We start from the raw sequence: 25,347 nt of genomic DNA on the forward strand, positions 1-25,347 counted from the left end.
TCTTTGTGAAAAAGAAGGATGGGAGCATGAGACTGTGCATCGATTACCGTGAGTTGAACAAGGTAACGATCAAGAATAAGTACCCGTTGCCTAGGATCGAAGATTTGTTCGATCAGTTGCAGGGAGCTGTCGTGTTCTCCAAAATCGATCTTCGATCAGGGTATCACCAACTGAGAGTAAAGGATGCAGATGTGCATAAGACAGCTTTCAGGACCAGATACGGGCATTACGAGTTCTTAGTGATGCCGTTTGGATTGACCAATGCTCCAGCTATTTTCATGGATCTCATGAACCGAGTATTCCAGCCGTTCCTCGATCAGTTCGTCATAGTGTTCATTGACGATATCCTCATATACTCGAAGAGCCATGAGGAGCACGACCAGCACTTGAGGACAGTTTTGCAGACTTTGCAGAGCCGTAAGTTGTATGCAAAATTCAGTAAGTGCGAGTTCTGGTTGCAGAAAGTCGCGTTTTTGGGGCATATAGTGTCTAGTAGAGGGATTGAAGTGGATCCAGCCAAAGTGGCAGCTGTCAAGGAATGGGTAGAGCCAAAGAATGCATCAGAGATCCGCAGCTTTTTGGGTTTAGCGGGTTACTACCGTAAGTTTATTCGGGGATTTTCGTCTATAGCAGTGCCACTCACTTCACTAACCAAGAAAAATGCTAAATTTGTGTGGAGTGATGAATGTCAGAAGAGCTTCGACACCTTGAAGCAAGCTCTCATTTCAGCACCGGTGTTAGCCATGCCATCAGGGCAAGGGGACTATGTGTTATACACCGATGCATCTAAACTCGGTTTAGGAGCAGTGTTGATGCAGCAGGGTAGAGTTATAGCTTATGCTTCCAGACAGTTAAAGGTGCATGAGAAGAACTACCCGACTCACGATTTGGAATTAGCCGCAGTTGTCTTTGCATTGAAGATTTGGAGACATTACTTATACGGCGAGAAGTGTCAGATTTTCACCGATCACAAAAGTCTCAAATATTTCTTCACGCAGAAAGAGCTGAATATGAGACAGAGACGGTGGTTAGAACTTGTGAAAGACTATGATTGCGAGATTAGCTACCATCCGGGAAAAGCTAACGTCGTAGCAGACGCTTTGAGCAGAAAAGTGGCAGTCATAGCACAATTGTCAGTTCAGAGACCTCTTCAGTCTGAGATTCAGCGGTTTGGTCTAGAGGTTTATCATAAGGGCAGAGCTCCTAGACTGTCTAATCTGACAGTCAAATCTGACTTACTAGACCGCCTCCGAGCAGGACAGTCTTCAGATGAGCAACTACAGAAATGGAGACTGAAGGACGAAGCTAAGGGCAGTGTTTTGTACACAGTGTCAGATGGTATCGTGAGATACAGAGGCAGGATGTGGGTGCCTAGTGTTGATTCGATCAGACAGGATATTCTGACAGAGGCGCACGCATCTCCGTATTCTATTCACCCAGGAGGTACCAAGATGTACAAAGACCTGCAGATTCTGTATTGGTGGCCAGGGATGAAGAGAGACATCCGCAGATTTGTATCTGAGTGCCTCACATGTCAGCAGGTAAAGGCAGAGCATCAGAGGCCAGCAGGTTTGCTTAAGCCCCTCCCTATCCCAGAGTGGAAATGGGAGAACATCACTATGGATTTCGTCGTTGGGTTACCTAAGTCAGTCAGAGGTTTTAATTCTATTTGGGTTATAGTGGACCGACTCACTAAGTCAGCGCACTTTCTGCCAGTGAAGACGACTTTCTCCATAACGCAGTATGCGGAGCTTTATATTAAGGAGATAGTCCGTTTGCATGGTTTCCCAGTTTCGATTGTGTCCGACAGGGACCCGAGGTTTACATCGTCTTTCTGGAAGAGCTTACATGCAGCCATGGGGACGAAGTTGCTTTTCAGTACAGCTTTTCACCCGCAGACAGATGGCCAGTCTGAGCGAGTGATTCAGGTTTTAGAGGACTTGCTAAGGGCGTGCATGATTGATTTTCAAGGAACGTGGGAATCTAGACTACCTCTAGTGGAGTTCACATACAACAACAGCTTCCAAGCAGCTATTGGTATGGCTCCCTATGAGGCGTTGTACGGGAGGAAGTGCAGATCACCAGTTCATTGGGATGAAGTTGGTGAGAGAACAGAACTTGGTCCAGAAATAGTTCAGCAAACTGCAGACGTGGTGGTCAAGATTCGTGACAGAATGAAGACCGCCCAGAGCCGTCAGAAGAGCTATGCAGATAAAAGGAGGAGAGATCTCGAGTTTGCCGTAGGAGATCACGTTTTTATCAAGATAGCACCTATGAAGGGTGTTATGAGATTTGGAAAGAGAGGCAAGTTGAGTCCGAGGTTTATTGGACCGTTTGAGATCTTGGACAGAGTTGGGACGCTAGCGTATCGTGTAGCCCTTCCGCCGAATCTGGCCGGGGTGCACAATGTGTTCCATGTCTCGATGCTGAGAAAATATTTGGCTAATCCTTCTCATGTTCTGAGTTATGAGCCGCTGCAGTTGACTCCAGACCTGTCTTACGAGGAGAAACCAGTCCAAATCCTAGACAGACAGGAGCGCAGACTTCGGAACAAGACGACTAAGTTGGTCAAAGTCCAATGGCTGAATCAATCGGTGGAAGAAGCCACTTGGGAGTCAGAGGCCGACATGAGACTTCGCTACCCGGAGTTGTTCGGTAAGACTTAATTTCGAGGACGAAATTTTTATAAGTGGGGGAGGAACTGTAGTGCCCAAATTTAATACACGTATAACCCATGCATTCATTTAATTATTAAATCATCTAAATTAAATTTAAATGAGTTTTGGCGATGCATGATTTATTTAAATGCATTATTTTAAATTATTTATGTTTATGTGATGCACGTTAAAATGTCTTTCGAGCTTAATGATTCAGGCGATTATTCGAGGCGAGATCGAGGAAGAGACCGGTGACGATTGTGACCAGTTAAAATATGGTATTTTATTTTAAGTTGAGTTTGGGGGCATTTTAATTAATTTAGTAAGTTTTAGCATCTTTGAATCCTAAATTAATTATTTTGTGAGTTTATGATTTTAGAACTTTTAAAGTCTAGTATGGTGTGTGTTATATTTTAATTAAAGAATTTTTATTTAAAAGTGAGTAAAATTAGTATTTCTTTTTGCAGAGGTTTTATTATTTGGGGGAGACTAGCATTTTAGATTAGTGTAGTAATTATTTTAATTAGCAAGTTAGTCTCCTAAATATTTAAAACACACGCACACACACCAACACACTTTTACACACACTAAAAATCGGTTAACACACACACACATTCACAAATCAGAATTTTTATTATTTATGAGAGCAAAAGCTAGGGTTTTTGAGGAGTATAGCAGCCGCCCCTTCCCCTTGTCCTTCCATCGGGTTTTTGGTGGGTTTTATTGCAAGAAATCGGTGTCACGTTCGTCCCGGATCAAGCCTCTCTCTATCTCCGCTTCGGTGTCGTCTTTCGGTAACGTTATCATCAAAAAGGCACGTATATTCTGTTCTTGCTGTGTCGATCAAGTCATATTATGCGTTGTGTCAATTTTTATGCGTAAAAGTTATGTATGATGATAGTAGTTTGAGCGGATCATGAATCGGATCAATTTCGAAGGAAAATTTTTAGATCTAAAACTCGTTTTTACTGTTCATGTCAATACTGCGATTTTTATGTTCATATTTTGGGAAAACTTTCAACGGCAAAAACGTAGAACTTTTCGATACCTTCGATTTGATATAAAGTACGAGATTTTTGGACGAAAAATGAGAGAGTTGTGATATTTTTCGTGTGACTGCTCAAACTGTAATTTTAAGAAAAGTTTGGTATCATTGTATTTTTGAAGTTTTATGTTGCAGGCTTCGTTGGAAATCGACGGGCGATCGTTGCTGCGTATAAGTATGTTAGTATTGAGGTTTGTTGTATTTTTCATGGTTTTCCTTGGACGTCGTTAGGCGTTTGAATCGGTTTAAAGTCGTAGGAAATCGATTGATGTCAATTTCATAATTGGTGTTGCATTGTGTTGTATAGTGGGCGTCGTATTTTTGAGGTGTTTGTATAAGTTTGATGCAATGTTATAGTGTCCTAAGAAGGGTCTTAAAGTGTTGAACCATTATATTCAAGTGTCAACTTGGGTGTGTAGACAGTGTATAAGATTTCTCGCAGGTTTCGACGTACAGTGGCCACACGGACCCGGACACGGACCTGAGCACGGGGCCCGTGCCGTTACTTTTCACTTAGTGCGTTTAGGCAGTACGTACACGGACCCCCACCCGGACCCTCTCACGGGGTCCGTGTCTTCATGTTTCAGTCGATGCCTTCTTCCAGAGCCTACACGGACCCCCACCCGGACCCAAGCACGGGGTCCGTGCCCCTTCTTGTTCACGGCACGTATGATACAGTAGGTAGACGGACCAGTACACGGACCCGAGCTAGGGGTCCGTGTACACACTGTTTGGGGAGAATATTATTTTTGGTTCCAAGGTTTGATGTCATCGGTTAGTGCAAGGATTGTTAAGGTCATGTCATGGGAGAATATAGAAGGTCCTAAGATATGATGGAGCTCGAGAGTAAGCATCATTTCTCTACGTTTAAGTTATGCAAGTTAAGATTGAAATTCATGTTAGTATGTCGCAGCGACGGCCCCAGTCGAAGTCCAACGAATCCCTCAACGCCAAGTAAGTATGTTGACGTGCAATAAAATATTTTAAGTTTTCGAGGTATGCTAAATGTCTTGTGACCAAATTATGTTAGGATTGGAAAGCGTTAAATTATGAACGGGGACCAATCCGCCCGTTAAATTATGAACGGGTTAGATCGTGGTTGTGAAGGATTAAATTATGAACGTGGATCAACTGGCCTGTTAAATTATGAACAGGGATCTTATGTATGCGGCAGCGGATACGTCCCTGTCAGCCCAGTACTGTGGTATAGTCTGATCAGGCTCATTTATGTTACGGGTCACTCGCTTTGAAACATCCTCTACGCAAATGATGAAGTTATGTATGTTAAAGTATGTTCAAGTATGCAGCATGTTTATGAAAAGTTTAAGTTATGGCACGTCGAAGTATGTATGTACGTATGTTCAAGTTTATTATGTAAGTTCAAGTTCCAAGTATGTATGTCCTATTTTAAAGTTGCATGCGACCTTAATATGTAGTACTCGTTATTCCAGTTTATACGTGTTGAGTCTTTAGACTCACTAGACTTGATCGATGCAGGTGATTATGTTGAGGAGACAGGAGGTGATGACCAAGGGGCAGGCTTGGGCTGAGTGGCAGGCTAAACCCGAGGACCGCAAGTTTATGTTTATGCAAATTTTTAAAATACTCTGATGTTTTGATTTGAACGTGAGACGTTTTGAGACAGTTTATTTTAGCAAAATTTTATTGGTGACGGATGATGGTGAGATTTATTTTTATGAATGTTGAGTGACGACCGTATGAATGTTTTTATTTAAGAAAATTTTTAATTCTTCCGCAAATTTTAAGTAGTGTAGAATACGGTTCGTTACAGGTACCATCCGGTCGCCAGTGACCGCTCAGTTCAGTTTGGTACCATCCGGTCGCCTAGTGACCGGCCAGATCAGTTCAGTTTCAGCCTCCCCGGTAGCCAGTTACCGATCAGTTTCAGCTTAGTGCAGTGGCCACAGGCGTAAAACATAATCTCAACAGAAAATTTTATCAGTTATTTCAGTACAGGGCTCCATGGAGCAAATATTTTTACTGTGATTATCAGTTCAGTTATGCACGTATTATAATTGCTCAGATCAGTTTATTTTCAGCATGATTACAGATTATTTTCAGTATGCCTCATGACATGATATTTTACCCCAGGCATATTTTTACTTCAGATTTTACTCGTTACTTGCGATATATGCATGCTGAGTCTTTTAGGCTCACTAGACTTGATTGTTGTAGGTACTGATGAGGCTAGGGCCGAGGGCGGGGACCAGTGAGCCAGCTTGGGTCGGCAGTAGTGGCACCCGAGGACCTCAGTGCAGCAGTTGTTATTTTTTTTTCCCCCAAACAATTATTATCAGTCATGGATATTTTTAAATTGAAATTGTTGGAAAACTTTATTTTCTTCCGCTGCTTTATTTTTAAACATTGAACGTGATTTAACAGTTGATTTTATGAATGAGGCCATTTAAGTTCTTTTAAAAAAGAAAATTTTTAATTTTCCGCAAATTTTAAAGCAAGAAGTTCAGGGGCTTTTACATCTTACATCTCACATAAATCATATACTCGATTAAAACTCATTGATACCTGAAACTCATAAATTATGTCACAATTTCATTGATTTATACCTATTTGCCCTTAAAAAAAATGCATGAAGATGAAATGATAAAAAAAAATGTTCGGTCCAGAAGCTCAAACAAATTTTCTGACATGAAGATTGAATTATAACTTATGATTCTTAAGATTTCTTTCATTTGAGAGCGGAATAACTTGAGAGATATGATGATGATAATGATCACAAGAATGGAGCCGTGGGTGATGTACTTAATTTGATGATTTGACAATTTATTAATTCGTAGACAAATCGCTGTATTTTGTTTTACTCAATTTGATTTAGTATTTTGTTTTGTTTTTTTTTAAAAAAAATATTTTTAATTTAGCTTTCTTTGTTGTTTTCACAAAATTTATATTTATAACTTTTGTGAAGTTATAAAGTTCTTACTTTGATGATAGTAATTTAGTTTTAAAAAAAAAATTAATAAAATCTCTAATAGCTGAGCCCATGATAAATAATGTACAAATATAAATATTTTGGAATTTTCAAGTTGCCTCCAGATTACCTGATCTTTACCATTATCATTAAAAATACGATGCCAATACAAAAAAAAAAGGCAAGGATAATGCATGGCGACATTGATCCCTAATCTCCAGCATTACAAGTCTGTATAACTAAGTGCACTGAGACCAAAAAAGCTGCAATATACGACGAGCCATTTTCAATTAGTTTTCATCATCCGAACTTCCGTATGCTGCGAGCAAACTTGTTACTGGGTTATTATCATCCATGAATGTTTCATCTTCCTTGGAGGGTGACTGCTCTTTCTTGTTACCATGTTGAATACTCGCAGCTTTGCGTTTTTTAGATGCCTGTCCACTCAGAGTTACCAAGGGTGGATCTTTATTAGAAGGTTTAGATACACCTAGCTGCTTAGGCTTCACTTCTACCACCCTCTTCAGCAAATCTTGCTGCCTGAAAATCTGACATGTTTAAGCCCCCCTTTGAAAATTCAACATTTTCGAAGTTGTCTGGCATTCGTGCTATTTCCACACTGTGTTTGGGGTGGTGAGAGAGAGAGAAGAAGAAGAAGATCTTACCTGATACCACTCTTTGCCTTGGGCTCAACACGAAGTGCCAAGGGAACTGATGCTGAGGAAGTTTCAGCCACAGCTTTGTTGTTGGTTGTCAAGGAAAATGTACGAGGTGTAAACAAGAAAATTATAAATGGCCACTTGTTTCATATCTTGTTGCATAGCTCAGACACTTACAACGAATTAGCGATTTGCAAATTTCACCTCTCAGCGCATGAGGCTGAGAAGTAAAAGTAACAGGTTCTGATTAGCTAAATATTATCGTCTACTACTAAAGGAAAACAAAAAACGCCAAATGACACAGAAGCTCTAAAAAGAATGCTACCTACACCCCTTCCCATCACACACAAATGCAAAAGGGAAGAATCCCTTCTCGGTCATTTCAATTAATCCCAATGTAGTTAAAATTGTTTAAAGCGGTTATTTTGAAAGATTAGGAAAGGTAAAGACAAGAAGAAACTGCGACTCATTCAGGCAATGATTTTTACACTTATATTGGTACACATATGCCCCAAAAATAAGGATATCTTAAAAGCAGCAAATGCTCGTTTCTCAGTATGTCGTAGAAGGCGCTCGGCATCTTCTTCAGCTTCAATCTGCTCCTTGAGATAAAGTAAATCATCGCTGTCCATTGCTAAAAATTTACAGTTGAAAAGTCTCAAGAATCAATGAAGACATCATTATCAATGAATTAACATAGGCGTACAGGCTTTCACACGTAAACAAAAAATTCCCAAAAAAGTACAGAGCTAAAATGCATACCCCCTCGACCGTGAAGGTAACCACCACGTTCACCGGCAACTTCTTGCATCTGCACAAATATCAAGCACCCAGTGGAAGAAGCCAAAATCCCTGCCGGGGCATGTTATCAGAAAACTTTCCAATATTTTTAAATCAAAGAACTCAACATTCACCGGACAACTCAGGACAACTATCAGAACATCAAAGAGTTAAATGGTCGATGTAAAGTTCACTTGTCACAACTAAATTTGCAGAGGAAAATCCCCTCATTAAAAAATATATAATTTATAATTGAAATACTTACTCATAAATCATAGACTTTCTCTCATATCTTAAAGAGATTTCAGGGTTTCACCTTACCTCCAGAGGTGTCAGATAAGGATCACAAGCAGCATTAACATTACGACCAAGGATAAGATTCACTCCAAACTTGAATCAGCTCTTTTTCCTTAGCCTATAATGTGGACCGTCTGAGCAATCTTGGGATATTACCAAACTTTTAGTCCTTAAATCAGCTCATTGTTTCTTAGCAGTAATAAGATTACGTGGAAGCTAATATTTCTTCCATACTTAGTGAAATCCTCAGTCCCACTGCCAGACACAAGCAATGGGGTAATACTGAATCACATGCCTTTGACGTAAAACATGAGAATCAGCCCACTCCTAAAGGTTCAGCATTAAATGATGGAGAGATTGTGAATCCAAGCTGATATGTAGGCTTTATGGCTATATCTTTTAACAAAGCACGTGCCTTGACTGATGATAGTTTACATTTCCTCCTAGAATTGTCACATTATTATCATGGGGCGGCGAGTTGAATTGATAGAAATATAAAAGCCGAAAAAGAGATATTATCGAAAATCGTACGGCATCCATGATCTACTAGGACTAATTTTGCTTCATGCAACATAATACAAACACAACAAATACACGTATTTATAAACCTTCAAACGAGAGAAGGAAAGAGAATCAGGAGCTGGATTCGCTAACCTTGGAGACCATGCGTTGGAAAGTAACTTCTTCGTCATCTATTCTGTCTTTTCCCTTTCCTAACTTCTTATCTGCATATCACAAACATTCATTGCGGCAATCCATCAGTTTCAACAACAGATCTTGTACTCAAGATGTTTCTTAAGAAGAAACCAACAAGAAAACAACAAACAGGGCAAATAATGCACCTTTCGGATCCGTAAGGTTTGTGTACTCCCGAACTTCTCTTCCTGCCATCGTTCCGCAGCAAAATTCTCAGAGCCCCTTCCGAAATTGTGATCTTCAGTAAACTTGTTTCAGTAAATGAAGCTAAAATTTTCAGCTTGAAAGAGCAAAAAGAGAGCAGAAGAGTCGAATTCCTCTTGCTAGGGCTACGAGACCTTTGAAATGCGATGTTGGGGATGCGTGTTTTGCCGTAGAACCAAATGCGATATAGCGATCGTAGGTAAACAGGGGGACACAAACAAAAATTAATGCGATTTTATCAATAGCACAAAAAGTTACGTGACCAAGGGGCACAACAATGGCAAAATATCTCGACTTTTAATCTCAATTTTTTTTTGACCATTCTGATATAGTTCATGAGCAGTCAATTACGATTACAGTTATTATTATGATTAATCGATAATTATTATTTTTTATAATTATATTTTGATTTTTATGAAAATATAAATAAAATAAATTATAAAAAATATTATATAAACATGTAATGCGTCCGTCGATATACTTATTTTAAGAAATTTTTTTGAAATATCTCTATTTATTTGGGATTTAGTCTCATGTCAATTTAATGTGCCGATTTAGTCCCAAGAATTTTTAATTTTTTTTGTACGGATGTGGTATTCTGTTAGTTTGAATGTTTATTTAAACGGAAACGAATTCTCTGGTTTCAATTCCTCAAATCCATTTGGTCTTATTTTCTCCAAAATCCCCAAATTGTCTGCTGTCGGACAAAGAAGGTCTCCGTTTCCGGGACCATCCACGTTCGAGGTTCCTTCTTCTTCCATGTATCTTCTTCACCAAGTCGATAGTATCTGTTTATTTGATTCAATATTGCATTTTAGTTGCATATGGATGGAAACTCAAGAAGGTGTTTTCATTACACCATATAAAAGTTTCAAATTCTAATCATAAGAGAACCTATTTGACCAATTTCATCAGTGGAGGAATTATGTTACTCTATTCTCCAAAAATACCTCACATAAAAATATTTTTTTTTAATGAATTTTTTGATTCTGTCCAAGTCTGCTATTCTCCTATTCCAGTAAAAATGTCGTTTGACTTCAAATATGGTGTAAATTATATTTCAATATTTTACTTATTATATTTGGATTATTTTTTTACCAAGTATTGCGATAATTAGTGTGATTAAATTTAAGATTTGTAGGTTTTAGTCCATCGGTGGTTGAGTGGATATATAATGGCTGTACAAAGTAATTTCTAGCTGGAGACCACTCTAAATTATGGTAATTTCTGAATTTTCCAATGTCTCACACTTATATGTGTATCATTTTTCGAGTAGTAATATAATTTTTGTTTTGTTTAGGGTTACTTGGAGAACCAAATTTGGTTACAATTAAAATATATTGCAATGGAAGATTGAAAAATAATGACAATCACAATGAATACACCAGATGAAGTTTTGAATATTTCGATATTTTTGATCTTGATTAGCTAGCAATGATTGAATTTTGGGGATTTGCAGTTGATCTAAGTTTCAAAAATAGAGATTTTATTAAATTTGGGCATAAAATTTGAGGTAGTTTTAAGGAAGGGAGATATCTAAAGAGCGATTCAAATGAACTAAAAGTTAAAAATAGTATTCCAGAAACCATGAGATTGTTATGAATATATAAAGTACTTAAATGCGTGTACAAGTGGTGGTCTCGATTATGAAGAAGATGTTGAATTTATTGGCAGCGATAATGGTATCATTGGTGAAACTAGGTTGTTTGATGCTCTTATTGACCATGAAACAAAATCTACGAAAGGAAAATAGGTTGTCGATGAGAGGGAAAATGCAGATGAATATGACATGATGATGATGATAATGATGAAGATGTTTGTGCAAATGGTGACATTTGGACAGTCTTCATGTAATGCCCGAGATTATATTATTTAATCCAAAATGATTAATTGATAAATTGACGTGATTAGGAAAAGAACAGACCGAGGAAAGACGTGGGAAAAGAATGGAGTATGAATCGTTTGTGCGAGGACAGAACACCTCGCGCATATGTGCGGCACCAATGCGCGCATATGCGCGAGCATGTGCAGGAGATAATTGCCGAGACAGTAGGTCTCGTGCATATGCGCGGAGATGGTGCGCGCATATGCGCGAGCTGCCGAGAAGACACGCGCTGAGACAGAATGTCTCGCGCATATGTGCCGAGAAGGGTCGCGCATATGCGCGAGACGTGCTGCCCCAAAGAATGAGCCACGTTTCTACACCATGCATGATATATATATATATATATATATATAATACATTCATTTCTTTAGAATCTCAGCAAGGAAGAACCGAGAAGCCTCAGGAAAATCGTAAGCTTTTGCCTTTTGTATATTTCGATTTGCGAAAGATCGGTCCGTTCAAATTTGAATCCGAGTTCAGTACCGTACTCCTCTCGTTACAGGCTTCACACGGACGTAAGTTTTCTTATATTTTGATATGATTTGGAAATATGATATTGAAGGAATCAGACATGATTATTATATGGTGTTCTTGATATGTTAGACATCGTATAATCGAAACCGGATTGAAGAACAGATATCGTATGAAATTGTTATGATTTTTCAGAATTGATTTGATTGAGATTATACAGATTTGGTGTCAGATTATGTTTATCGATCTATTATGAGTTGAGATTGGTATCTATTGATATTTATATTGCTGGGTATATTGAGATTATGCAGTTATGCCGTTGAAACAGAATTAGATTGAGTTCTGATTATATCTAGTATTGATTTGAGTGGTATATTGACTTGTACTCCTCGATAGTGTCATTGCCTAGATTGAGTATTGACAGATTCAAATTCGAGACTTCAACTTCGTTAGACCGAGAAAAGAAAGGTATAAATCAATGTTGAATCGGGAAATGCGACTTGAGTCGGATTTGACTTGAGTTTCCCAAAACCACATACTTATTTCTATTGTTTAATACCTTTGAATTCATTGATTGTGTATGCTTATTCTATTGATTTATAGAAAAGCCGAGAATAGAAATAGATATCGAGAACGAATCATAGGCGGATGTGCCTAGTCTTTGGCGGAGGTGCCAAGACATTGGATGTTCGGTTTATATCGATGTTGCTTAGATGTGGATCGAATTCTATTGCGGAGATTCGATATAGTATGCCAACGTCCAGGAACCGGGATCCCTAGACTAGACTAGATCAGAGTCGAGTCAGATATATGAGTTGATTTGTAGTTTTATATCATTTCATACTTTTAGATTTGATACATGTGATTGATATTGTTATATGCTTTCTTATATGCTTTTATATATGATTGCATGTATACGTTGTTTATACTGGGAATATTATTCTCACCAGAGTTATCTGGCTGTTGTTGTGTTTGTATGTGTGCATGACAACAGGTGAGACAAGATCAGGGTCGAGAAGATGATGAGAGATTACAGTTTAGCGTGGAGATTCGGACCCAGAAGTAGAGTTGTTTTCATTATAAATGTTTTTTGGACACCATAAATGTTTTTTGGATTTGACAAAAAGTGCATTAACTCAACGTGGTTGTTGAAGAATTTGGCCAAAAGATTTGGCATTCAGCACAAATCCTAAACAGGGAACAATTGAGTTTTGGCAAGAGATTTGTAACTCACGGAAGGATGACATTTTGAAAAAAGTCTCTTATCTGGCCATGTTATGTCTACTACCGAAAATCCTTCTAGAATTTTTGAAATAGACAAATGAATATATGACCGAAACCGTCCATACCCATACATCCATGAAAATTTCGAAAGAAGCATTATTGTTACCATCCGAAAACTGAATAAAATAACTTGTTAGGATCGTATATACGAGTGAAAGTGTAACATCTCGAAAATTTGAAGGTCTATGTAAATCATATGCATGCAGGTTATTAAGTTCTTTGTTATTTTATTAAATTGTTTTAAAGCATTAAATGCATGTTTATTTCATTAATAAGTGTTTTTAAGTCATGGTAAAGTTCATGCATTAAGAATTTAAGTTCCATTAAGAATTTAAGTTGCATTTCGCGTTTGAACGAGGAACGGAGACCGGAGATATTCAGGAAAAATATTTTTATTGAATGATTAATTTTAATTAATTAATATGGATTGTTTTTCGAAAATGGGCCTTGGTGGGTATTTTTACTCGCCGGGTTGTATTTTAAATCGGTATGCGAATTTTAGCGAGTCGGAGGACTTTTTGATGGCTCAAGCAATAATTTTAAAAACGTACCTAAACGAAATATTTTTTGGGAGCGTATTTGGACTTGATGGGTTTGTTTAAGTGATTAATGGGCTCAAAACCACTTTAATCTTCTTAAAAACCAAATTAGGGCCCATTAAAACCTTGTTTATTATTTAAATAATGCATTAACCTAATCCTCACCCATCAGTCGTCCTCCCCTCTACACCAGCAGCATCTCCACGTGAGAAAAGAGCAGCACTTCGCTGCAAAACTCGGCCATCTCCATTTTCTTTCAAGCAAGCCTCTTCCCCGCTCCTCCGGCGCTTCCCTAATGCGCGTTTCTTCGAGTTTCCAGGCATCTACATCAAGGCACACTTGTATCATCTTTTCCTCTTCATTCACGCCATATTATTGTTGTTATATGTCTATATGCATGAGGATTATTTTCGGTTAGCATGAGAAATCATTTTATGCATGTATTGTCATGATTTTCTATTCGTGCGATGTATCCTCATGTTTTCTTGATTTGGTGTAAGGGGGCTGCCAAGTTTTGTTGTCAAGGGGCTGTTCACATTGAAAATGATGGTGACATAGGGCTGGAGTCGAAGTTTTTTGGGTTTTAGGAGAGGGCCGATCGATATGTTGAGTCTTCGGGTGAAATTTTCGTGTCAACAAACCCATCACCCTCTGTTATTTCGTATTCTGTGAGTTATAAGTTAGTTTTCTGGGGATGTGTTCAACATGTGATTAGTAGAAATCTGTGTTATCTTAGATTCGATAGCAAATTCATAATTTTTTGATAAGAAACGAGGGAGATATGATTTTTATCATAAAGTCACTCAGGCTGTGGAATTTCTGTGTCTCATAATCCGTCACCCTCGATTATTTAAAATTCTACAACTTATTGGTTGGTTTTCTGGAAATGTGTTCAACATATGCTTTGTAGCACTCTCTGTTATCTTCGATTCGATAACAAAATCGTAATTTTCTGTTCATTGTAAAATCACTCAAGCTGTAGAATTTCTGTGTCTCAAACATGTCACCCACTGTTATTTCAAATCTTGCTACTTATTGGTTGGTGTTCTGGAAATGTGTTCAACATATGATTTGTAGCACTCTCTGTTATCTTTGATTCGATAACAAATTCGTAATTTTCTGATAAGCAAAGAGGGAGATATGAATATTATCGTTAAACCGCTCAAGCTGGAAACTTTGTGTGCTCTCTGGAGAATTCTAGCACCCTTTGGGGCTTGTTTCTAGGTCCTATGTGGTCTGAAATAAGTGGATTAGAGCTTGGTCATGGAGGTTTGAGTCGTGGTTCAAGTTAGGAAAAAATTGGTTAAGTTTCAGTTCGATTTAGGTTAAAACCGAGACTCATGTTCAAGTTTTAAAACGAATCGATTAAGTTTTGAAACATGCTCGAGTTTACGTATAATAAATACTTTTCATTATATTTTGGGATGTTTTAAGGAGTTTGGTAAGCTTCGGGTCGAAATTTAGAGGTTCAGGGGTAAAATGATCATTTTGGGTTTCCAGGGGCAAAATGGTCTTTAAGGAGTTTGGTAAGCTTCGGGTCGAAATTTAGAGGTCCAGGGGTAAAATGATCTTTTGGGTTTCCAGGGGCAAAATGATCATTTTGCACCCGAGGTGAGATTTTAGTCCTGACAATTCCCTTAGCACATTTTTCATGATTTAAATGTTTAGGCATCACGTTTATGATTTTTGTGTAATTATAAAAAATATGGTGCATGCTTGGGTTCAAGAAAAAATTACGTATATGTATGTTTTTATTAAGTGGTGAATATGATGATTTTTTTTTGAATGATGGGAATTGGTGTTGACTGACGATGTATATGTATACGATGACATGAGATATGATGAGCTGAGGTCAAGGCTTAGTGGACGGGTAATGATGTCGTTGATGTCCCCGCCGCCCATTACCGTGGTTATACGTAGATGGATCCATCGAATAGAGCTGATACAATAGAGCTGATATGAAAGTCACAACTAATGAACTAAATAAAATTAAATGAAAATGTATATGTATATGATGAGACATGCTTTGACACGTTACGATTTTATACAACACGTTTATGTTATGTTTTTAAGTTCATGAAAGATATGTTGAGTATGATATTTTTCACTGCTGTATGCCATGTATATGTACTTGTTATTTCTGGTACATGTGTGTTGAGTTTTAGACTCACTAGGCGTGTGTGATGTAGGTGAGCTTGATGCTGAGGAGACTGGAGGTACCGAAATCTGAGTAGGCAGACCTGGTGCGGTGACATGACCCGAGGACCACATGTTTTTCTGCACATTTATGATTTATGATATTGAGAGGATATGAATATTTTTATACGCTGTTGTTTTCAATGTTGGATGTTAGGATTTTTAGTCGCTTATTTTTCGTGATATTTTATTGGTAGGTACTTACGATCATTTTTCAAAGATATTTCAGTAGGACTGCATGCATGCAATTTATTCAAATGCTTATTTTCAAAATGTGAGCTTTATAAAAAAATACTTCCGCATTTTTAAATGAGTAGACGTTTCAGTTGGTATCAGAGCAAGAGTCCTGCATAGGGTTGTGCCACGCCCGCTTCTGCAGCTCAGTCTTCAAGCCTCAAGTCTGTAAGTTTTAAGGTTTTAATTTTTTTTAATGCTATCACCTACATGTTTACATGATATACGTTTTACTGTACATGTTTATCTGTCGTTATGTTTTGAAATTAGATTCTTTAAAATTTTTTATACATGTTACGACATGAAATGAGAAATTATATGATTTTCATGCACGTTGGTTTTGTGGTGGAATTGGACATGAATAAGAATTTTGTTGTTGGGCATTAGGTACGTTGGAAATGATTTGTCTATATTGATTTTTGGTTAGTAGTAGTGATGTTCTACTTTTTGGATCATAAGTTAATCTTGAAGATTATGAATGCTTTTGGGACATGAATGTTTTCTAAGAAAAATTTTTATGGTTTGATGTTACTAGTTGAATTAAATTTTTGAGGATTTCATTAAGGAATAATTATTCGAAGACTACGACGGTCTTTAGAAGTATCAAATGTATAACTTGGGATTTTAAGTATTTATGGGACTCTAAGATTGGTTATGAAAATTAATTTTGGGTTTAATAAGTTTAAGGTTATTGAACTTTATGTTACGAGAAATCTATAAAATGGAATTATGAAGGCCAAGAACTTATGGGTAATTATGGAATTTTAGAAAATTAAGGAAAAATTGCATAATTTTCAAGGAAATTAATAATTATTGTTGCAATTTTAAGAAATTTGGAGGAACTAGTTTATCAGTAAGTGAGAGTCAAATGGTTTAAAGGATATGAATTTTCGATGATTTATGTTTGAATGGATATTTAGAACCTTGAAACATCTGAGTTATAATGTTATAAGGAATGATAATCAAGGGCATTGTAGGATAAATCAACATTGGGCTTGAAAATTTAATCGTTAGTGAAATAATGTTGTGGAAAATTAATAATTTAAAGTAATGACAGTTTAAGGTAAAATTGATCAGTTAGTTAAGTTATAAGAGTAGACAGTTAGTTAACGAATTTTTGGGAACTTAAGTTTGATGTGTCATAAGTTTTAGTCATGATTTTAACAGTTAGGACTATACCTTTGCTAGAATTTAATTTTTTTAGAAATTTTGGTATGTTTGATGGTTAGGTTAATCGATAGACACATGTAAGAATTGAGGTAGACCCCCCTTGTTTTAAGAAATTTTTGAAAGTCATTAAGAAATTTGAGAATAAGTGAATATGTGTGTTGGAATTATGTTATCCAAAACTATTTGGGTTGCATAAGTTTGAATTTCAAATTTATGGGATATGTGTTCATATGGAATTTTGGGTGAAATAAAAACAAAAAAGAATTAGATGTGTTCAAGATAAGTTTTCAATGGATGAATGTTAAGATTTTTATCGAGTAAGAAATCTAAAATCATGATGTAGGGATTCTAGAACTCTATGGGTGTTATAAGCGAAGATGAATTATTAGAGTAAGTTTATCGCTAACAAGAGATAACTTATTAAGTTTATACGCTAGTATTAATTAAGCATTAAGAATACGTAAGAATGCGACATTCGTTTCAATGAGGATAGTCCAAGGATCTTAGGCCTCAACTTTATTGTAATTGGGAAGAGAATAACTTAAACATAGAGATTTACTAATTAGCTAGAAGATCGATATTGTATATTTTGGGTTTTATAGATTAACACTACTCGAATTTAAGATTCACAACACTATTATATTTGGACTGTACTTGTAAATAATTAATGTGACGTAAGATTGGTGTCGTAAGATAAAGATTCGATTCAAGGATCTTAGGCTAAAAATTTTATGAGATTGAGATAAGGTTTAACTTTAAGTGCATTACCGAGGATAGAAGTCTATCAGTAAATTTTGGTGTTAAGGTTTCTTAAGTCGAACTGCATAAATGATAATGTAATAGGTCGATGAACATTATGGGTACTGTATAAGAAAATTAAAGTGCGATAAGTTTGGACATCCATTTCTAGTATGAGGAATTGCGAGAATGTCAAAATTTGAGGCATAGTAGAATAGAACTAAGTCAACATAGGTCGTTTTACATTATGTTTCACAAACGAGGATTTTGAAGGTAGATTTAATTAGGATTGAGGAGACGTAAGGACAACTTAACACTTATTTTATCAGAGTAGCACAACGGAAGCGTGAATTATTAGGATACTAGAATTAAAAGTCTAAACTTTTTGATTATCGAAGATAAGCGAATTTGGGGACGAAATTCAATTTAAGGGGGATAGATTTTAACATCCCGAAAATTTGAAGGTTCACGTAAACCATATGCATACAGGTTAATAAATTTCATTGCTATTTTATTAAATTGTTTTAAAACATTAAATGCGTGTTTATTTCATTAATAAATGTTTTTAAGTCATGGTTTATTTAAGTTCATGCATTGAGAATTTAAGTTGTATTTCGCGCTCGAACGAGGAATGAAAACCGGCGATATTCAGGAAAAATATTTTTATTGAATGATTAATTTTAATTAATTAATATGGAGTGTTTTTCGAAAATGGGATTTGATGGGTATTTTTACTTGCCGGATCGTATTTTTAATCGGTACGCGAATTTTAGCAATTCGGGGGACTTTTTGATCGCTCGAGCAATAATGTTAAAAACGTACCTAAACGAAATATTTTTTCGGGAGCATGTTTGGACTTGATGGGTTTGTTTAAGTGCTTAATGGGCTCAAAACCACTTTAATCTTCTTAAAAACCAAATTAGGGCCCATTAATACCTTGTTTATTATTTAAATAATGCATTAACCTAATCTCCACCCATCAGTTGTCCTCCCCTCTACACCAGCAGCATCCCCACGTGAGAAAAGAGCAGCACTTTGCTGAAAAAATCGGCCATCTCCATTTTCTTTCAAGCAAGCCTCTTCCCCGCTCCTCGGGCGCTTCCCTAACGCGCGTTTCTTCGAGTTTCCAATCATCTAATACATCAAGGCACTTTTGTATCATCTTTTCCTCTTCATTCACGCCATATTATTGCTGTTATATGTGTATATGCATGAGGATTATTTTCGGTTGGCATGAGAAATCGTTTTTATGCATGTATTGTAATGATTTTTGCATTCGTGCTATATATCCTCACGTTTTCTTGATTTGGTGTAAGGGGGCTGCCAAGTTTTGTTGTCAAGGAGCTGTTCACATTGAAAATGACGGTGGCATAAGGCTGAAGTCGAAGTTTTGTGGGTTTTAAGAGAGGGCCGATCGATATCTTGAGTCTTCGGGTGAAATTTCTGTGTCAAAAAACCAATCACCCTCTGTTATTTCGTATTCTGTGAGTTATAAGTTAGTTTTATGGGGATGTGTTCAACATATGATTAGTAGAAATCTGTGTTATCTTAGATTCGATAGCCAATTCATAATTTTTTGATAAGAAACGAGGGAGATATGATTTTTATCTTAAAGTCGCTCAAGCTGTTGAATTTCTATGTCTCAAAACCCTTCACACTCGGTTTTTTAAAAAAAATTGCTACATATTTTTTGGTTAATGTGTTCAATATATGTTTTGTAGCACTCTCTGTTATCTTCGATTCGATAATAAATTCGTAATTTTATGATAAGAAACTAGGGAGATATCATTTTTATCATAAAGTCGCTCAACTTGTGGAATTTGTGTGCTCTCTGGAGAATTCCAGCAACCTTTGGGGCTTGTTTCTAGGTCCTAAGTGGTCTGAAATAAGTGGATTAGAGGCTGGTCATGGAGGTTTGAGTCATGGTTCGAGTTAGGAAAAATTTGGTTAAGTTTCGGTTCGATTCGGGTTAAAACCGAGACTCCGGTCCATGTTTTAAAATGAATCGATTAAGTTTCGAAACGGGCTCGAGTTTATGTCTAAGAAATACTTTTCATTATCTTTTGGGATTTTTTAAGGAGTTTGGTAAGTTTCGGGTCGAAATTTAGAGGTCCAGGGGTAAAATGATCATTTTGGGTTTCCAGAGGCAAAATGGTCATTTTACAACCAATGTGAGATTTTAGTCCTGGCAGCGCCCTGAGCACATTTTATCATGATTTAAATGTTTACACATCAAATTTATGATTTTTATGTAATGATGAAAAATATGGTGCATGCTTGGTTTCAGGAAAAAATTACGTATATGCAAGTTTTTATTAAGTGGTGAATATGATGATGTTTTTTTAAGGATGGTAATTGGTTGTGACTGACGATGTATATGTATACGATGACATGAGATATGATGAGTTGAGGCCAAGGTTTAGTGGATGGGTAATGCTGTCGCTGATGTCCCCGCTGCCCAGTACCGTGGTTATACGTAGATGTATCCATCAAATAAAGCTAATATGATAGAGCTGATACGAAAGTCACAAATAATGAACTGAATTTAGTTAAATGAAAATGTATACGTATATGATGAGACATGCTTTGACAGGTTACGATTTTATACGACGCGTTTATGTTATGCTTTGAAGTTCATGAAAGATATGATGAGACATGCTTTGACACGTTAGGATGAGACATGATATTTTTCACTGATGTGTGCCATGTATATGTACCTGTTATTCTTGGTACAGGTGTGTTGAGTCTTTAGACTCACTAGGCGTGTGTGATGCATGTGAGCTTGATGCTGAGGAGACAGGAGGTGCCGAACTCTGAGTAGGCAAACCTGTTGCGGTGACACGACCCGAGGACCGCATGTTTTTCCGCACATTTATGATTTTATGATATTGGGAAGATATGAGTATTTTTATACGTTGTTGTTTTTACTGTTGGATTTTAGGATTTTTACTCGCTTATTTTCCGTGATATTTTATTGATAAGTACATACGGTTATTTTTAAAGGATATTTTCAGTAGGACTGCATGAATGTAATTTATTCAAATTCTTATTTTCAAAATGTGAGCTTTTTTAAAAAAAAAATATTTCAACATTTTTAAATGAGCAGAAGTTTCAGAAAGTGTTTAGAATATGGGTTGAATAAAAATTTTAAGTTTTTCAAATTTTTTTCAATGGGGTGAATTCTTTTAGTAATAAACTGAATTCAAAAATCTTATTTACGATGTCAATCAGTTAACTAATGTAGTGCGGAAATAAACTGACTGACATATTGAATACTCCAAATAATTAAAACAGAGAACACGTAGATTTTACGGATGTTCGGAGACTTCAAATGCTCCTACGTCACCCCTTCTATCACAAGGATAATATTTTACTAAAAAACTTTGATTGTTTACAGAAACTGTAATAACCCACCTCAATTTGGTCTTAAACACTGTCAAACTAAAACTCTTTGTATCTTTACAACTTTATCAGTAAACTACTGATATTCTTTTCTGAGTACAACTGATCTCAAAAGATTGAATACAATAAAGAGACGTGCTAGTAATTTTGCTCGAAAGATAGCCTGAAAGCTATGAGTATGTGACACCCTAAAAACAAAGGTGCATAAATGCATTTTTATTAGTATAAATTTTACTATTTTCATTTTTAAAATATTATCATATTATTTTTTCGGTACAAATTTTATTTGTCCAAAGTATCTAGAAATACATTAAAATACATCACAATACACTTAAAAATTCATTAAGCACCATGAAATTCCCATTCCAAAATCAAATACCCAAAATATAATAAAATATTATAATTAAACTCCACATATATGTTAAGTAATTAATTACAATAATTATTAAGTTTAATATAAGATAATTAGGTTTAATAATTAGATACACGAATATAATAATATTAAGTGTGGATAAACATGAGATTTTTTCTATTTAATAAATAAATAAATAATTAAAAATAATAATAAAATAAACTTGAAGTTCAGCTATAAATAGCTGAACCATTTCCTCACTTTCCACGAGACCAGCCGAGAGAAGGAAAAAAAAGGGGAAGAAAGAGAGAAGAGGAAAGAAAATACAGAAAAAGGGAGAAAAAAAAAATAGAAGAAAAATCCATACCTCTTTCCGAAAAATCCCAATAAATCACCAACTATTCACCTCATAAAGTAAAACAATATAGCGCTGGAGGTGACGTAAGAGGATCGACCGAAAACAAGGAAATCCAACAAAGATATTCCGCAAATCGGCAACGGTATCCCGTATTCAAGCTAGGTACTTTACGCTTATTTTTCTTATAGCTACACACCAACTAGAGGTCGGTTTGAATAACAAAGTTGTACCTCTTGTTTCATGGATGAGGTACATACCGCCCGTCATCCCAAAATATTGCCGGAACTAACATTTTCGGAATGCCGGAGTACCCTAGTTCACCATAGGACGATATTTAAATCTGGTATCGTTCGGTTAGGAATTTGGCAAAACTTTCAATAAAAGAATTCAAGATCATAAAAAGTTACACATGCTGGAAAAAAATGGGCCGCGCGTGGCCATCGGACGGCCCGCCACGCGCCGACATAGTGAATGAACCACAAGCCATATCGCATAAATCTCAAAAATGAATATTTTCTATGCACGTAATATAATTAACCAACATAATTAAATATGAACAATTAAAATCATGTACTTGCGATATTTAAAAATACCTATATGACTTGATTGAGGTTTAGAAAAAGTATATACATGCTGAGTCTTTAGGCTCACTAGACTTGATTGTTGTAGGTACTGATGAGGCTAGGGCCGAGGGCGGGGACCAGTGAGCCAGCTTGGGTCGGCAGTAGTGGCACCCGAGGACCTCAGTGCAGCAGTTGCTACTTTATTTCTCAAACAATATTTTTATCAGTCGTTGAATAATTTTAAATTGTGATTTTTGGCAACTTTATTTATTTCCTTCCGCTGCGATATTTTAAACTTTGACTTGGATTTATCAGTTGATTTATGAACGAGGAAATTTCAGTTATTTTAAAAGAAAATTTTAAATTTTTCGCAAATTTTCAAGCAAGTATCTTCGGGCCTTCACAGTTGGAATCAGGAACGGCGATTTTCCGGCGACCGAACGTTCCTGAGGTTATTTCCGACTTTTTGGCCAACTTTCGTATTATTTGGATATACCTTCTAATTAATATGAATTTTTGAAACTTAAGTAAAATCAATCGGGTTAAATTTTGAACAAAAAATGATCTGGAAATGATCAGCTAGTTACTTAAAAACCTCTAACATATAAAATCATTCATAATATATTTTAGGACTTGCTCTAGGAACTCAAAGTATTAATCAAGCCTAAACTGTAAGTTACCAGGTGAGGAAATTACTATTCATTCTTCTATTAAAGCCTTTGGCATTTGGCCTGGAAATTTCAATAGCATTTATTTAATGTTCAAATATCCTCCACTATTCATTTCAATTACTGATATATTTTCTTGCATATTTATGAATGGATTGATATATCATGAATGAATGGAGTCATGGACAACGGATTTCGGTCCGGAAATTGAGTCCACTGGACAACGTGGCTTCGGCCCGAAAAATGAGTCCAATGAACAACGGGTCAAAAGTCCCGGGTATATGGTTCATCTGAACAACGCGCACCAAATATTTCGGTCCGGAGAATGGTTCACCCAGCTCGTAAAAAGTGCTCAATTAGAGCCACCAATGTTAATTTATGGAATTTTCATTTATCTATTATTTCATTGCATATCATTCATAATATCTAAATTGTTATCCCTATTATTTCATGTATAATTATGATGAAGTGTTATTTAAAAGCCATATACTAATTTAAACTCACTAAGTCCTCAAAAACTTAACCCTCTGTTTCTTTTCGTCTATTGTAATTTCCAGACACAGAAATCCCCGAATTGGAAAAAGAGGAAAATAACTGAAGCTAAAATAAGAGCATTTGAAAGTTGGGATGATCTGTTTATAAATGAATGTTAAACTTCCGCTGTAACATAATTGTACATATGAATGTTAGACTTCCGCTGTAAAATAATTGTACATATTTGAAATAAGAATGTAGATATTTGTAGATAATCCTTAAACTATTGTAGAAAATATTTAAATTTTTATCTACAATATCTTTCTAATAATAATAATGGTAAAAATAAAAATAGAAGTCCAGTAAAGAAAGATTGAAGGTAAATGTGACACCTAGTAAGGGAATTGTTGAGGATCGAAGTTGAGTTTAGAGGGGGGGGGGGAGTGAATAAACTCTACTCGTTTTTCGTTCTGATGAAGTACTAGAATCCTATTAAGAATAGTAGTTGATCTTGTGCGTGTACTTTCACCTGATTAGAATGAAAATGTGCGGAAACAATCTGATGAAGTAGTAGAAAAACAGTAAAACAGTAGGCAGCAGTTGTTTATGGAAGTTCGAAGATAAACTCTTCTACGTCTCCCCTTCTTCTGTTTCCAGAAGGTATAACTAAAAGACTTTGGATATTACAGTACAACTCTTGTACACACCCACTTCAGAAGGACTTACACTTCAGCCTACTGAAACTCTTAGTTTCTCAACTCACAAATGTGCGTAACATAAGGTTCTGAAAAGACTCTTTTCAGATTACAAACTCTTCTTGATGAAGTATAGATAGTGTAGTGATAGTGAAGAGTGTGATGATCAGTAGCACAAGATGATCTTCAAATGATCAGATAAATGCTATGAAGCGTGTGCTACTTTTCTTTTTGTTGAACTTTAAGAGTGATTTCGATGTAAAAGCTTTGATCCTTGAAAATCTGTTTTCGTAACCTGCTTTTGAGTAAGGTTTGTTACCCTTATATAAGAGCAACTGAGTTCAACGTCCATAAATCAGAATAGTCTTCAGATAGTCTGATAGAGTCAGCTATATTGCCAAAAGAAGTTCCTGCAACAAGAACTTCAGAACAATCAGTTCTGTTTTATACCAAAATGGGTAAGGTGCATTAAATGATTCAGTATAGCAATTAATGCCGCAATTAATACTAGTACTTGGAGCCCTTAACGGTAACATTAAAGAAGTAACGTTAGGCAATGTCTTCTACTGGTTTTGTATAACTATCTCTTCTACTGATTTAGTTTTACTAGAACATCAGCTACTGATAAATTAGACGTTTGATCTGGTCTGCTGGTCTACTGGTTTTAGTTATCATCGCCACAATACAATTCATGTCTAACAATTTCCCCCTTTGTGGTGATGCCAAAACCTAATCAGTAGAAAGTTGTTAAATAAAACAGATAATCATATAAACTGAATGATAATTGTCAATAAGGATTTAAAAGTAACAATTGATTCCAATATCCCTGAAAATAATTTCTTCAGACGGAGGCTCTTGATCTCTTCTGTCAGAAATCTCCTCCTTGATCTCCTTGATCTCCTCTATCTGCCCTATTCTCCTTGATTTCCTCCTTGATCTCCTCTATCTGCCCTATCTTCCCCCTTTTTGGCATCAGCGACAACCACATGAGCAAAGAGGTCATTCAATCGGCCTGAGATATTGTGAATGCCAT

At 36.3% G+C, this 25,347-nt stretch overlaps 1 protein-coding gene and 1 long non-coding RNA gene across 6 annotated transcripts; one reads left to right on the top strand and one right to left on the bottom strand.

Annotated features, from left to right (window-relative positions):
• Positions 1 to 6,748: 6,748 nt before the first annotated feature.
• Positions 6,749 to 9,530, bottom strand: LOC140823036 (uncharacterized). 5 transcript variants are annotated; one of them, XM_073184117.1, is made up of 7 exons: positions 9,420 to 9,530; positions 9,228 to 9,319; positions 9,040 to 9,110; positions 8,071 to 8,119; positions 7,835 to 7,942; positions 7,315 to 7,390; positions 6,749 to 7,189 (listed from the first exon to the last, which is right to left on the bottom strand). In XM_073184117.1, exons 2-7 carry the CDS (start codon positions 9,274 to 9,276, stop codon positions 6,940 to 6,942), a joined length of 603 nt encoding a protein of 200 aa, XP_073040218.1. In that variant the 5' UTR covers positions 9,277 to 9,319; positions 9,420 to 9,530; the 3' UTR covers positions 6,749 to 6,939. The 5 variants fall into 5 exon arrangements, with proteins under 5 accessions (XP_073040218.1, XP_073040220.1, XP_073040217.1 ...); XM_073184119.1 differs by lacking the exon at positions 9,420 to 9,530 and adding an exon at positions 8,410 to 8,503 and having other exon boundaries at positions 8,071 to 8,160; positions 9,228 to 9,413; XM_073184116.1 differs by lacking the exon at positions 9,420 to 9,530 and having other exon boundaries at positions 9,228 to 9,413.
• A 371-nt stretch (positions 9,531 to 9,901) lies between these two features.
• On the top strand, positions 9,902 to 11,258 carry LOC140824655 (uncharacterized). Its single transcript, XR_012116423.1, has 3 exons — positions 9,902 to 10,029; positions 10,427 to 10,505; positions 10,586 to 11,258. It is a non-coding gene; the product is annotated as an uncharacterized lncRNA (long non-coding RNA).
• Positions 11,259 to 25,347: the final 14,089 nt, after the last annotated feature.

Source organism: Primulina eburnea, chromosome 2, assembly GCF_022965805.1.
Source record: "Primulina eburnea isolate SZY01 chromosome 2, ASM2296580v1, whole genome shotgun sequence".
NCBI classification, from domain to species: Eukaryota; Viridiplantae; Streptophyta; class Magnoliopsida; order Lamiales; family Gesneriaceae; genus Primulina; species Primulina eburnea.

Coding starts and splice junctions, on each gene's coding strand:
- LOC140823036 (XM_073184117.1), bottom strand. CDS start 9,276: ATGGCAGGAAGAGAAGTTCGGGAGTACACAAACCTTACGGATCCGAAA. Junction 8,120..9,039: donor TCCAACGCATGGTCTCCAAG/GTTAGCGAATCC, acceptor ATATTTGTGCAG/ATGCAAGAAGTTGCCGGTGA. Junction 7,943..8,070: donor TTACCTTCACGGTCGAGGGG/GTATGCATTTTA, acceptor GTAAATTTTTAG/CAATGGACAGCGATGATTTA.